At 36.4% G+C, this 14456-nt stretch overlaps 1 protein-coding gene across 9 annotated transcripts in view; it reads right to left on the bottom strand.

Annotated features, from left to right (window-relative positions):
- Positions 1-485: 485 nt before the first annotated feature.
- Positions 486-14456, bottom strand: part of LOC105465244 (zinc finger protein 638) — a 156555-nt gene continuing 142584 nt past the window's right edge. For 4 of the 9 annotated variants that reach the window (XM_011713534.2, XM_011713540.3, XM_011713539.3 and 1 more), the window contains exons 22-28: positions 11530-12751; positions 10873-10938; positions 8172-9123; positions 6939-7043; positions 4170-4271; positions 2336-2454; positions 486-806 (exon numbers count right to left, since the gene is read on the bottom strand). In XM_011713534.2, the coding sequence (XP_011711836.2) occupies positions 741-806; positions 2336-2454; positions 4170-4271; positions 6939-7043; positions 8172-9123; positions 10873-10938; positions 11530-12751 (2632 nt within the window). In that variant the 3' untranslated portion in view covers positions 486-740. Of the gene's footprint in view, positions 807-2335; positions 2455-4169; positions 4272-6938; positions 7044-8171; positions 9127-10872; positions 10939-11529; positions 12752-14456 lie in introns of all 9 variants that reach the window. The other 5 variants (XM_011713533.2, XM_011713538.3, XM_011713537.2 and 2 more) reach the window with 3 other exon arrangements.

Raw genomic sequence — 14456 nt, 5'->3', positions numbered from 1 at the left:
GCTAGCCATTCAATTATTTTTTGTGCCCTTAAAACCTCTTATAAACATATTCAACTATAATTCAAATGGTTTAAAAAGCTACTCTGGTGGTCCACAGAAGTAATAGCTGCTCTGCGGATTCAAGCTAATAATAAATGACCAGCTTGGTGTTACCTTAAATGGGTTCTGGCAGAAACAGCCAGTGTTACCAGAAACAGAAAAAATACCTTTCCAATACATATAAAAATCAAGCAAAGTTTCATTCAAACCTATCTGGGGAAAACATGCTGTAATCTAATTTTATCCAGAAAAAAACTGAATTTTAAGAAACCTATGACCTGTATATACATGAATGGTTGAAGCCAAGTAAAATACTGTCATGCTATGACTTCCAGTGATACATGAAGAATCCCCAAACATCCCAAATCACAGGAGTTGTAGTGAAAAACTTTTGTCTGCAATAAGAGGCAAGCAAGTCTTTAAAAAATCAGCCACAAACACAGATGGTATTTTAAATATACAGTAGGAACATTTATTTTAACACTTCTAAAAGATATTTCTCCATGCCTGATGATTTGATATAAAAATCAAACCCATCATACTTTCCCCATCAGTCTCTCTACATTTAGGGCAATCAGAAATTTGTACAACACGAATATTTGCTTCTGAAACGAAAATTACAAATTAAATGATAACAAAAATACACAAATCAACTGGACCCTAAACAAATTTCTAGTATAATTCTTTCCACTTTCCCCCAATCACCTAGAGCTTCTTTCTTCAGCCTCATTCTGCTCCTTTTCCTTTCTTTGCTTGGCCATGAATTTCTGTTAAAAGCAATTTGCAATATAAAATACTTATTAGACATTATTTTGCTATGTGTGCAAACTTATCTACTGTATATTTATAATTTAAAAGAAACTGATCCTGCAAAGTATTATAAACACAGTGCCTTATATAAACATTTCTTCCTTTCATTCATCAGTCATTTGATGTTTATGATACACCAGGTATTACGCTTGGTGCCTGAGGATTCAGTGGGCAACAGGACAGATAGGATCTTTTATACCATAGAGCTTACACTCTCATGGGAGAAGAGAAACAATAAAATAAAAAAATAAAATAGTTTGGGGGTGGTGGTAAGCACTTTAAAGACACAGCAACAAGGTAACTGAGGCTGAACTTTTTGGGGGGTTCTACTTAGCTAGGTCTTTCTTAAGCAAAGACCTTTCTGGGGAACTGATATTTGAGACAAAAAACATGAAGAACTGGCCATGCAAGTAAGACTGGGAGGGGGCAAAACAACAGCAATATAAAGGTGCAAAGGCAGCAATGGGCCTCTCACGTATGACAAACAGAACAAAGAGAGCCAGAAAAGCTGAAACACAGAATGCAAAAAAAAAAAAAACTGAGTTCAGAGAAGTAGAAAAGAATCAGATCATGCAGGGCTTTAAAGACCCAAAATAAGAAGTTTGGATATTAGACCAAGTGCAATATGAAGCTACTAGAAGGTTTTAAATGGAAAAGTGACATGACGAACTAAGTTAAGCACACAGGTAGCAAAGCACAATGTATAAGAGCTTGGGCCTAGAATGAAATAGAGCTGAGTTCAAATCCTAGGTCTGCTACTTACTAGCTATGTGCCCTTGGGTTTAGATACGTAACCTCCTTAAGTCTGTTTTCTCATCCTTAAATTTGAAATAATAGCATCTACCTCATGAAGTTGATGAGGAGACTAAATAAGCATCCAGCATAGAACAGCTCAATAAACAAACATTGGATGAGTGTCTGTGCCACAAATTCAACAGAGAGGATGTACAAAATTCTCAAATATTCAGCAGGAACTAGAACCACCACTTCAATTATGGCTAATGACGATTCTCTAGAGTAACACTTCTTAAAGATGAGTACAATTTAAAAGGTTTTGTGATTAAATCAGTTTAATAAATGAGTTGCATGAAGTTAAGCGGATTCATTTAGGCTAGACAATTTAGAAACTTTAATAAAGTGCTAATGTCTACATGACTGAAGAGGTCATCAAAATACGCAGTTTCTTTAATAATGGAATGTCACATGAGACTTAGTGATCTGCAGAATCTACTCTGGCAAATGTTGCTGTTCAAGGAAAAGGAATAAAGACTAGAAATTACAGGCAAGGTACACTGAAAGAGAAAACAGGACTTAAGAGGAATAAACTGGCATAAACATTCTCCTAAAGGGGGGGAAAATGTACGTTTGGGGTGGATAAATAATTTGATTCTAAGACAATTAACAACACCTCAATATTTTTAAATTTTAATTTTTAAGAATTTTAAAATTCTTAAATTTTTAAAATTTAAAGAATTTTAAAAATTACCTCAGTATTTTGCTTATGACGTGTACTCTTGCAGTGATTTGTCATTGCTTTTTCACCTGAGTAGAATAGGGAACAAATTGGACAGAAGAATCCAGCCTTAGGTACGAGAAAGTCTAATTCTAGGGGATAAGAAAATAAGAAAATTAACAATAATTAATCTCCAGTTGTGTTCATCAATTTATTTTATTTATTTATTTGAGACGAAGTCTCACTCTGTCGTCCAGGCTGGAGTGCAGTGGTGCGATCTCAGCTCACTGCAACCTCTGCCTCCTGGGTTCAAGTGATTCTCCTGTCTCAGCCTCCCACGTAGCTATGATTATAGGTGCACGCCACCACGCCCGGCTAATTTTGTATTTTCAGTAGAGATGGGTTTTTACCATGTTGCCCAGGCTGGTCTTGAACTCCCGACCTCCCCTATAGGATCTGCCTGCCTTGGACTCCGAAAGTGCTGGGATTACAGGCGTGAGCCACCACAACGGGCCTTCATCAATTTATTTAAACATGACAAAAATATTAAGCAGAGTATATACTTAAATATAAGAACAGTACACACTGCTATAAATTTAGGGATCAATAGTAGTAATTTTAATCAGAAAACGTAAGTTTTTATTTCGTTAACACATTCTATAATATTCCAGAGCCTCTAGGGAAAGGCAGTATGCCACTGCTTTGGTATAATGCCAAGTTGAATAGATTCCCAAGGAGAATCTTCAGATAACAAAGAACTGTTCAATAATCCTTCAGCATACCAAGTCATTACATAAGAACCTAACAGTTCGGTGGCTCACGCCTGTAATCCTAGCACTTTGGGAGGCCGAGGTGGGCGGATCACGAGGTCAGGAGAGCGAGACCATCCTGGTTAACACGGTGAAACCCCATTTCTACTAAAAATACAAAATTTAGCCAGGCGTGGTGGCGGGCACCTGTAGTCCCAGCTACTCGGGAGGCTGTCGCAGGAGAACGGCATGAACCCGGGAGGCGGAGCCTGCAGTGAGCCAAGATTGCGTCACTGCACTCCAGCCTGGGCAACAGAGTGAGACTCTGTCTCAAGAAAAAAAAAAAAAAAAAAAGAACCTAACAGTTGAGGTGGCTCCAGCCTGTAATCCCAGCACTTTGGGAGGCCAAGGTAGGCAGACTGCTTGAGCTCAGGGGTTTGAGAGCAGCCTGAGCAACAAGGTGAAACCCTGTATCTACCAAAAATACAAAAATTAGCCAGGTGTGGTGGTAGATGACTGTAGTCCCAGCTACTCAGGAGGCTGAGGTGAGAGGACTGCTTGAGCCTGGGAGTTAGCTGAGATCACATCACTGCACTCCAGCCTGGGCGACAGAGTGAGACCCTGTCTCAAAATAAAATACAATAAAAATAAACCTTTTAGGAATCCCGTTAAAATAAAAGAGAGAGAAGAGGTAGAATGTTGGGCAACTGTCTGATTGAGGAGTATGCTGGCTGAATAAGGTCCCCCTCAGCTCACCTTAGCTGACCATGAACAAAGTCGGCTAGCAAAGACTTTCAGCATGTTCTGCTTAACTGGAGTGACTTTCTGCCTGGGCAAGTATAACTCAATTTTCACCGCCAGAGTGGCAAAGAAAGTACCAGGAATAAAACAGGAGATACATCCCAGATTTCAAGAGTGCAGTAAAAATATCCTTCTCAGGTAAAAACAGCCCAGAAAGCTGTCTTCAAAAATGCCACTGTGTAAAACATGCAAATTTCCACTATTAAATGACAGTGCAGGCAAGGTTACCCAATTACTCATCTGAACAACAGAATACTCATTATGGTGTTGAATTTTTATTTCATATAGGTAAGAAAAAAATGTCATTTTAACTTTACCCTCAGGGACATCAGATGCCACTGATTTGCCTGAAGAAGAGTCTTCAGTCTTCTTGCGTTTTCGCTCTGGTTCTGAATCCTTTAATCCAGATTCCTCATCAACTAAAATTTTTCAAGGAAAAAAAGCTATTCAGAATAGATTTACAGACTTTGTAAAGTTAACATTGGATAATTCTTACCTTAACACTCAGAGAAAACCTCCCTTGGTTAATCCCATCTGGCCATTCTTTGCACAATGTTCTCCAAGATTCTTTAATGTGAGGAATAAATGGGTAAATCCATTCAAATGGATTTAGGAACACAGTCTAAAGCTAACAGCAAATTTTATTTATATATGTTCCAGGCAGAATTTAAAGACTAATACAAGTCCTATCGTTACTGGCAAGAGAACTTATATATGCAAAGTGCTAAGGTGAGCAGAGTGGAGATTAAGGGAAAAGGGTACCAGCAGAAATTGATTCCATGGCCCAATACTGAGGCCCTTCCAACCTAGAAAATTGAGCCTAAACTGATAGCCTAAGACCCCTGTTAGAATCACAAGTAAAATTATTAATATAAATGTTAAAGCCCACCAAAGTGAGTAACACGTAAGCAGCACTCAATGTTAGCAGACTGCATACTATGATCTTGGGGACAGACAAAAATGAAGACTGATTCCAAGCAATTCTGATTACCCTCAGTAGCTGAAATGCCTTACTGTTGCCTAATACTTGACAAAACCCTTTTACATATATAATCATTTAGCTTTTATCTCATGTAAGATAGGCAGGTCAAATCATTATTATCCCATCCCTACTTCTTCAGAGATGGAGAAAGCACAATCAAAAGAGGTAATAAACAGATATGCCCAAGGTTGCATAGCTAGTGAGTGACACAGGGTGGAACGAAGACTTTGTGACTTCAAGTTCAGTGTTCCCTCCATACATCTGGGCTACTCTTTAGTATTCCCTGAGGGGATGGCCAGGAACTTTGAAATCATTACTTACTCTTACTCCTCACATTTTACTGATCAAGTCCTACAGTCAATAAGAAAAAGGTATCAACCTTTTCTTAACTTGATGGTTAAAATAATCTGGTTTCCTTGCCTCCAATCTCTTTCTATAATTGTTTATTTCTTCATCAGGGTAATAAACTTTTCCAAACGTATCTGTTCCTGCCACTACAAAGGCACATTTATCTTAATAATATATAACATATATTAAAATTATATAATTAAAATAAATTAAAATAAATGATTTAGGTTTACAATTGTGTGGAAAAATGACTTTTTCTTAAGCTGGGTCCTTTTGTCAAAACATACTGTTCATTAGCAGAAATATACTGTTACGTAAGCAGTAACTAAATCATCCTTTTATATTACTTGGTTGCAATGAGGTAGTTCTAAGCAAGCTGATTGCTAAAGTTGCCCTACCATACAGAAATTCTGAAGTCTGGGAGTGACCTCGTGAAATCATGCGAGAATCTAATTACTGAACTACCACCTATAGCTTGGTTATCAAAGATTGGTTATGGAAAAGAATAGACAAGGAAGAAGGAATACCCACTTGACCATGACTTGGCAAAGAGCTTCAAGAGAGGGTATAATCAAAAGTAACCAATCATGTGGAAAAGTCGAGTAAGACTAACTTAAGAAGAAAACACTTTAAAAAATCACGTTTGACAACAACCTATTGGGGGTCATCAACATCATTTTCAGGAAGGCGGCAGGAGAAAGAAACCAAAATACATCCAGTTCAATGGGAAATTAAGACGTAAAAGTAGGTGGTTCTTTCTAGATGTTTTGCTCTAAAAGCAAGGAGGAAAGATAGAGCTAGAGAGATTTCAAGGTCAAAGGGATATTTCTTTCAATGGGAAAAACTTGGCCAAATTTTATGTGTACAAAGCAAAATATAAGTTGGTAGACAAGGGAGATCCTAGATTTACTCTGGGAAATAAAAACGAAAGCAAGGACATCCAGTGAGAAACGGGCTGGGTGATGTAGAGTGGGGAAAAAGCTACTTTTACATCTGGTCAGGAAATAGTAAAGGAAGGAGACCTCTAATATATTGGGAGCAGCACTGACAGCCCACCTGAAATCAAATTCAATTAACTCCTTGGACCAAATCATACTTGGTAAGTTTTCTTTAGAGAAGACAGGATAGGAAAGAAAGAGGGCAATGAGGGTGCTACAAAAAGAATGGTAAAAGTAATATCCTTATAGTGCTCTATTTAAATCATACTGGTAAGCTGATTTTTTGCTTAACCTCTCTGAATCAATAAACCCCTTGAGAGCAGGAGCTATGTACTTTCGTCTACCCTTTTTAACACTGTTATGAAAGATGCCCAATACAATGAATATGACAAATATCTGGTTGAGTGACTAAAGTATTATCTCTCACTAGACATTTCCTTATTTGTTTCAAGTTAAATTTTATAAATGCTATTAAGATTTCTTGTTTAATTCATTGGCTGGCTGCTTAGAAGCATCCATATAGCAAGGTCCACAAATAATAGCCAGTTAATAAATAATTTCTCTCTGATGCTGCAACATGGTCAGAAAACCTTTCGAAGATCATTTCCTCTAATCTGTCACATTCTAATATCAATAATCCATTCTCTCTACATTACAAAGATCAAAATCTTACCCACATCTAATAACTATAGTTGTCGTTTCCCACCCCTGCTCCATTCCACTGATTTTCTACTTTTCTTCTTAGCTAGATCTGTAAAACTTCAACTACTCTCTTGTGTTGTGTAACTTTCCTTCCCATTCCAACAATCCTGCTTTACCTTCACTCATCTGGAAGGCCTCTTCACCTTTTGCTGGTTCTGTCACAACAGCTTTTTCTGATGGCAGAGTTTTCCCAATTCTAACTCTCTTGGTTGGAGTTTTAGCTTTAAAAAGAAAGTCCTAATTTATTGCTCTAGTAACAGATTTTAAATTGCTTTAAATTAAACATATTATACTGTCTGAATCACCATTATACATTTTTGCAAAAAATACCCAAATCTGGGAGGGAAGCCTACTGCTAATATAAAATAGAAGAATTCTATTTTAAAATACTCAGTTTAATCTAAGCATTTCCTTTTGTTCCCAGTTATCATTTTCCAAATAACTATGCTTTTCTAACTTCTTTTCTCATGGTGTCTGTTTTCCTAATTTGTTCCATAAGCCTGTGGGACCTTCCTAGTATTTTATTCTTAGTTGAATTAAATCTTTCAGGTTTTTCTTCTTCTTTTTGGAGACAAAGTGGCTCACATTGTTACCAAGGCTGGAGTGCAGTGGCACAACCATAGCTCGTCACAACCTCGACCTTCAGGGCTCAAGTGATCCTCTCGCCTCAGTCTCCAAAGCAGCTGGGACCACAGACGCATGCCACTGTCCCTGGCTCATTTTTTAATTTTTTGTACAGATGGAGTCTTGCTAGGCTGCCCAGACTGGTGTCACACGCCTGGCCTCAAGCGATCCTCCCACTTCGGCTTCCCAAAGTGCTGAGACTACAGATGTGAGCCACAATACTTGGCTTCAAGATTTTCTTAATGGAAATTATGTTTATCTCCCTCAAGCTCGGAAAGTGAGCTGCCCTACTATTCTGTATCATTACCATATTACTTTAAAATAAAATAGTTCCTTTATAAATAGTTCTTAATCCTAAGTCTAAGCAAAAACTGGGAGGCAATCTGATGTAAATGTTCTTCTATTTATCAAAAGTTGTCTTTTTCCCACAATACAAATATATCATTTTCATTTCAATTCTAATTTGGCTACTTTAGTTTGTTTTCTGTTTTTTTGTCATCCTTTCTTGAAGTATAACCTGGACCAAGTTCTGCTGTGTAACTTTAAAAAACTGTGAAACTTGTACACATTTCTTTGAAAAATTTATTGTTGACTTTTAACTGTCTGTTGGCCTCTAATATCAATACTGGGTGACATTATTGGTAATGCCACAACATGTATTTTAAAATTAATTTTAAATGTAATCCCCTCATAAAACAAAAAGACTACCCCTTCCAATTATCTACCTGTTAAGTGTCTTTCAATCATGGTTTTTAGATCTTCTTCCATAACATTCTCATTTACTGGACCCACTTGGGACAAGGCTTCAAGTTTTGTCTTTTTTGTGTCCACAGCTCTCTTCTTTCTATTCCCTTTTTTATCTGTGGCATGGTCATTTTTGCTTTGTGCTAATTCAACTTTTAAATCATCTCCATCTTCCTCCTCTCCAACTTCATCAACAGTAACAAAATTAAGTTCTTCTTTAAGGCTGTTAAAATCAGCCAGAGAGTCTTCATCCTCTTCAGTTACTTCATCCAAAGTCACTAAATGCAAATCACTGCTGTCATCTTGTATTTCATCTACAGTAACTAAAGTAGAAGGGTCTTCGGGCATCTGAGAAGAAATGAAGCCAATGGAATCCCTTACAGTATCTCCTTCATTTCCTTTAGTATTTAAAGTGGCAAAAGTCATGTCTGCTGACTCATTCAAAGGTAGCTCTTCCACTTCTCCAATTTCATCCACAGTTACCAAGCGTTCCTGTTTGAGGAGATCTTGTTCTTCAGCCACTGACAGAACAGTAACATCTTTAGGTTCACTGTGGGAAATGCAATCATCTTGGTCAATTAATTCATCTAATGTAAAAAGTGAATTTGAATTTTTTACCATTTCTTCCATATTTAGTTCTTCTTCATCAATTACTTCATCCACAGTGACTAGAGCTTGTGCTAGATGTGTAGCTGCATCTTCCTCTTCCCCAATCTCATCCAATGTTACAAAAGATAGTTCTCCCTCAACACCACGAGGGGCAGAAGTTTTCCCCTTTTTCTTCTTTAAGTTCAGTTCAGAGAAAGGAACATTTTTGAGAGTTTCTTTCCTTTTTCCCTTTAGTGGATTCTGCTTGGCTTGAGAAGGATTCACTTCTTCTATAACCTCATCCACAGTAACAAATTCATCCAAATTAAATGGAAATAATGGTTCCTGCTGGAAAGTTAAAAATCATAGTATTATAAACAAATTTTGACCACTGGTTAGATTCCAAATAGTCACAATAAATGTGCATGAAGATCATGTGGGAGAATTTCAGTGCAAATTAGGTTTCCTAAAGGCTAAAAGTAAGAGTTATTTTTTTTAAAGCCCCACAAATGACTTAGCTATAAATTCACAAAGTATAAGCCAAAGGTAAAATCCTAACAATATCAACCTAATTTCACTTTTACTTCAATTCATTAAGATTACATTTCCTAAATGATGAGTTTTGAAGTATGACACATAAAAATACATTTAAAGTATTTGTCAGACAATACAAAGGAGGTACTGTTCCATATGTCAAACATCTAATAAGTGTTCTAGGAGACTTACTGGACTTCTAAAAGCACCTCAAATATAGTTAGAAAGTAAACAGCTAATTAGTCTGTTCTATTTATTAGTATATACTGATTACACATTAATTAATTATATATAGAATACATATTTTAAGAAATACAGGCCAGACGTGGTGGCTCATGCCTGTAATCCCAGCGCTTTGGGAGGCCGATCGCCTGCGGTCAGGAGTTTGAGACCAGCCTGGCCAACATGGTCAAACCCCGTCTCTACTAAGAATATAAAAATTAGCTGGGCGTGGTGGCAGGCGCCTGTAATCCCCCAGCTACTTGGGAGGCTGAGACAGGAGAATCACTTGAACCCAGGAGGCAGAGGCTGCAGTGAGCCGAGATCGTGCCTTTGCACTCCAGCCTGGGGGACAGGAGCAAAACTTCATTGCAAAATAGTAATAATAATAATAATAGTAATAATAATAATAATAATAATAAAAGAAATATAATGGTTACATTTTGAGAAAGTTGTATGAAAAAATTATTACTAAGACTCAATGCCTAATATAACTGTATTTGAAAAGAACAGTATCTGTAATTTTTTCAATGCTATCAATAGTAAAGAAGATAAATTCCTACCGGGGCTCCTATACACTTAGTGTGTTACCAATGATCAACTGCTATTATATATAATAACGACATTAGAATATGTACCCTGTAATTTCTAGGGAGAGTATCTGCAAGCGATTGCAGTATCAAGTTAACAAAGCAAAATGAAGTAGCCGTAATCCTTACTTCTGCTTTAGTAGCCATAATCCTTATTTCTGCTTAAAACTAGTAACATTTCTCCTTGCCCCAACGACATAGGCCCAAATTTATCCCCTACCAGATAAGAAAAGTAAAATGACTGAAAAAAAATTCTACGAATGGTAAAAACCTAAAATAACAACTAAATATAAAATATGTTTGACAATGGAACTTGGTACCAGTAAAGTAAATCTTAGAGACCATCCACTTAAGGCTCAATTATAGCCAAAAGGATAACCTGTTTTAACAAAATGAGGATGACTCAAGTCAAATGTCAGTCTCTTTTACATATATAATTTTTTCTGTGTCTACAACCTATTCCTGTCAATATGAGATTGGAGGTATTTCCCTACTATACTCTCTTTCTGTCCCTGTATAACATTTTGCGCCCCCACCCCCCCGACCCCAAGAACACAAGGTGTTTAGACTAGCTCAAGGTCAAAAAGTAAATTAATGGTAGAATTAGAGATAAGTTAAAAATGAAACATCTAATTCCTATCCCTTGCTCTACATGCTTACTCTCTAACATTGTTAAGGCAGGCACAAGTTGTAAGATAGATGAACTATGGAGATGAAAAAGAAGGGTTAGGGTCTGTGATCCATTTTTTACCTCTTTAGATTTGGAACTTCTACCAGTAGTGCTTTTAGGATTCTTAGTGTTTTGCTCAGTCAAAGTCTGAAATAGTAAATAATACAGAAAAACAGAATTTACAAACAGATTACTAATGTTCTAAAAAAAAAAAAAAAAACAAACCCCAGTAAACATTACCCAAATACAGTCAATTATGCAAATTAACACGTATACAAAACTAAGTCAACAGTCACTAAACAGTATAGGCACAGTCTCTACAAGTTGTAGTTAAATTCAGTTTTACTGATCTTTTCGTCCCACAATGTCTAGTTAGGCAATCAGTGACCTGACAAAGGAAGCTTCAATTTAAGAGAGGAAACAGTTTCCCATTCAGAAGCAGAGTGGTAAATCACCTTAGGAGATTCACAGCAGACTTTTTTTTTAAACCACAGTTGTTTCCAAATTGTATCCAAATACTGCTTTTCAAACTTGTCAATAAATTATGAACTTGAGCTTAATACTCTAAATGTCTACTGGCTTAAACAATGGAATCATTTAAGAAAAGGAAATGGAAGCTTCTGGGGTAGAGTGAGGAGATGAAAGTATGAAACAAAATTACATCTCCTACTCCATAGCTACAGCAGCGGAGCTAAGCACTTCAAAGACACACTGCGCCATTCTTCCTACCCTCCTCACCTTATTGTTGCTGTCATCCCGTTTCATGATGGAAGGTCTAGCCTCTGTTTCCTGAGATTGTTTTGTTATGTCCCTGTAATCCAGTTTAGAAAGTTTGCCTTGCAGGGCTGAGATCTTTCCACTGCCTCCTCTGGTAAGACTGCTCGGAGTAGGTTTGAATTTACTGCTGCTTTCTGCCAAGCCTGACCTGGCACTTGTAGGTTTAAGCAGACCAAATTCTTTGGCTGAAAGTTTCTTTTCAGCATTTATTTGATCTCTGGGCACAGATTTTGTTAAACTTTTCTGATTTTCAGTTTTTGAAACTGTAGCTTTTGCCTTAGGAGAAGAGACCATAATAGCCTTGATGCTTGGTTTACTGCTAGATACATCTGATACAGCCAGAATACTAGTTTTACTAGTTTCATCAGGCTTATTAGCCTGACCCACTCCTTTATTTGGGTATGCCTTGAATAAAGTGTTTTCTGCAGACTTTTCTTTCACTGCTGCCATAATCTTTTCCACCTTTTCTGCATCCATCCTACCTTCATTCTTTTCAGCCTTCTCTGTTCCTATTTGAAGACCCATTCTGGTTTCCTTAGTATTAAATTCATTCTCCTCCTTTTCATCCATGTTACTTTTTTTTTCAGAAATACTCTTTTTATCCACTGTCTTCTCATCCCCAGGGGAAATTCCCGGTACTAACGTCACAATACAAGTTGATGGCGATATTTCTGAAACAGTTTCATGTTTTTCTACTTCAGCTGCAGTTTCTACCATAGTCTGTGTAATTCCAGAAAAGAAATCTGCTTCAGATGGGGATTCTTCTAGAATTCCTTTGATGTTCCTTTCTTCTATAAACACACTGTCAGATGGTAACAATGCTGTTTTAGGGCTAATAATTTCTGCCTCTTTCTTCTCCAAGTCACTGTTAAAGATGTGCTGATTTAAAGCACACTCCTCGGCATTTTCAGTGAATTGTTCAACACTGGCTGAAGTGGATGCTACAAAAGGAATTTCTTTGACCTCCTCTCCTTGAGTTTCAAGCTCCAAAGTTTCAATAGCAAAGTCAGAATGACATGTTGCTTTTTCAGGTTCTTCCTCACAAGGCTCTTCCTGCTGTACTAAAGTTTCTGTTTGAATGCTGGGAGTACTTTCTTCTTCAAGCACATTAGGTTTAACAGAGGGACTATCAGTTGCTGTTTGCACCTCACTTTCATCAACTGGATTGTTTTTCAAGTCAGGGCTAAAAGTATTTAAAAACAAACAAAAAGAACACAAACAAAAACACAAACAAAAATCAAACTATGATGAGAATTCAACCATTATAAAGAATCCTGTTGACACCAATTGTTAAGACTTCCTGATGCATTCGTAATAAGCACTGGGAAATCCAACCAATTGACATAAAATGGCTAAGATGATTTGATGGAAATATGTAAATAATATAAATTATGACTGTTGATATGTTCCTTTTGTGCTCATGTCATTATAGCCAATATTTTCCCTTCTCTGTCAAGCTAACCCCTGACACTGAAAGGACAAATGTGAATCTCAGACACTTCAAATATTATCAGGTCCTATTCCCAACAGTGGTAACTGAAATAATAAAATATGTGTACAGTTCTACAATAAAACTAATGATCCATGCATTACTATTTAAAACTTTATAAGTGAACCTTACCTAAAAAGAACATAAAAGCAACTGGTAGGGGGAAAAGACCATACTCTAAATCATATCACCTTTTTATTTTTGGGGGGTGTGAAATATTTAATTACCTAAGAACCATATTTATTAATAATATTTAAAACTTTTTTTGGAAAGTATTCTTTATATACTCTAGTGAAGATTTAAAGTTAGTGACAAAACCTTATACAATCACCTTATGTGAACATACAGTCTTATTATAAATATTTGCCTTTGGCTATAAGAAGACATATGTTAAAAAATAAACCTTCCCAATTCAAGAGAATAATGTATAATTCTAATATTTAACTTAAATGTGTAAGTAATATTATTCAGAAGAAATGGAAGAAATGCATGGCCAAGTATATGTAATTCATCTTATTTCATCATGGTCTCCCCCCAAATCTAAAGTATATGAAAAGTGAGTGGTCCTATAATTCCAGTACCTTCACTGAGGTAGACACAAAATAAGTTATTTTTATATTAATGTTCCACAAATCAGAGGTTTTCTTGAAGAAGAACAAGGAAAATCTTAGCTTCCAAAAACAATGCCCAACATGCTATCAATGCAAATTAAAATTTACCAAATATATTCACATAATGAGAAGCAGCAGATTGGAGAAAGACACCAGAAAGTGATCCTATCATATCAAAACCTATTAGAAAGTATTGACTTTCTTCTCCTATTTTTTAAGGAAGGAAAGGATGAGCCATCATCCTTTTGACCTGCTTCTTAGAGGGTGGCCATGTACCCTTTAGTTAACAACACAAGATGATGTATATCTGTGTGCTGAGATGTTAACCATATTTAAGAAGTATTGGAATAAGTCGTGCTACCACATCAGGGTCTTAAATCATTTGAACCAAACTGGTCTTCCCTCATGCCCCAAAGGTTACATCCTGAGGAGAAAACTTTTCTACCAGATTACAGAAATACCTCTTGACCCTAAACCTTAATCAATATATATTCTATTCATTGTGCAAGTTATTCTTTGCATGCTAAAACGGTTTTTATTTGAAATAATCACACCCCTTTTATTCAAAATATAAATGGCTAATTTTAACAGTTTCAAATCTTTACAATTCAAAATAAAATTTGTGGCAAAACACAACAGGAAAAAGAGTAGTGACATTCAGTTACAGCAGGTATATGAGTATTATTTCTCAAAACAAGCTTTTGTCTTTAAATTACAAGACTCATTTCCAATAATGAATATATTAAATTCCTGCCTCATTACTGTACTGCATATAAAAGCTTCAGAAA

The sequence above is a fragment of the Macaca nemestrina genome, chromosome 13, assembly GCF_043159975.1.
Source record: "Macaca nemestrina isolate mMacNem1 chromosome 13, mMacNem.hap1, whole genome shotgun sequence".
NCBI classification, from domain to species: Eukaryota; Metazoa; Chordata; class Mammalia; order Primates; family Cercopithecidae; genus Macaca; species Macaca nemestrina.
This window is presented reverse-complemented; position numbering and strand designations above follow the sequence as displayed.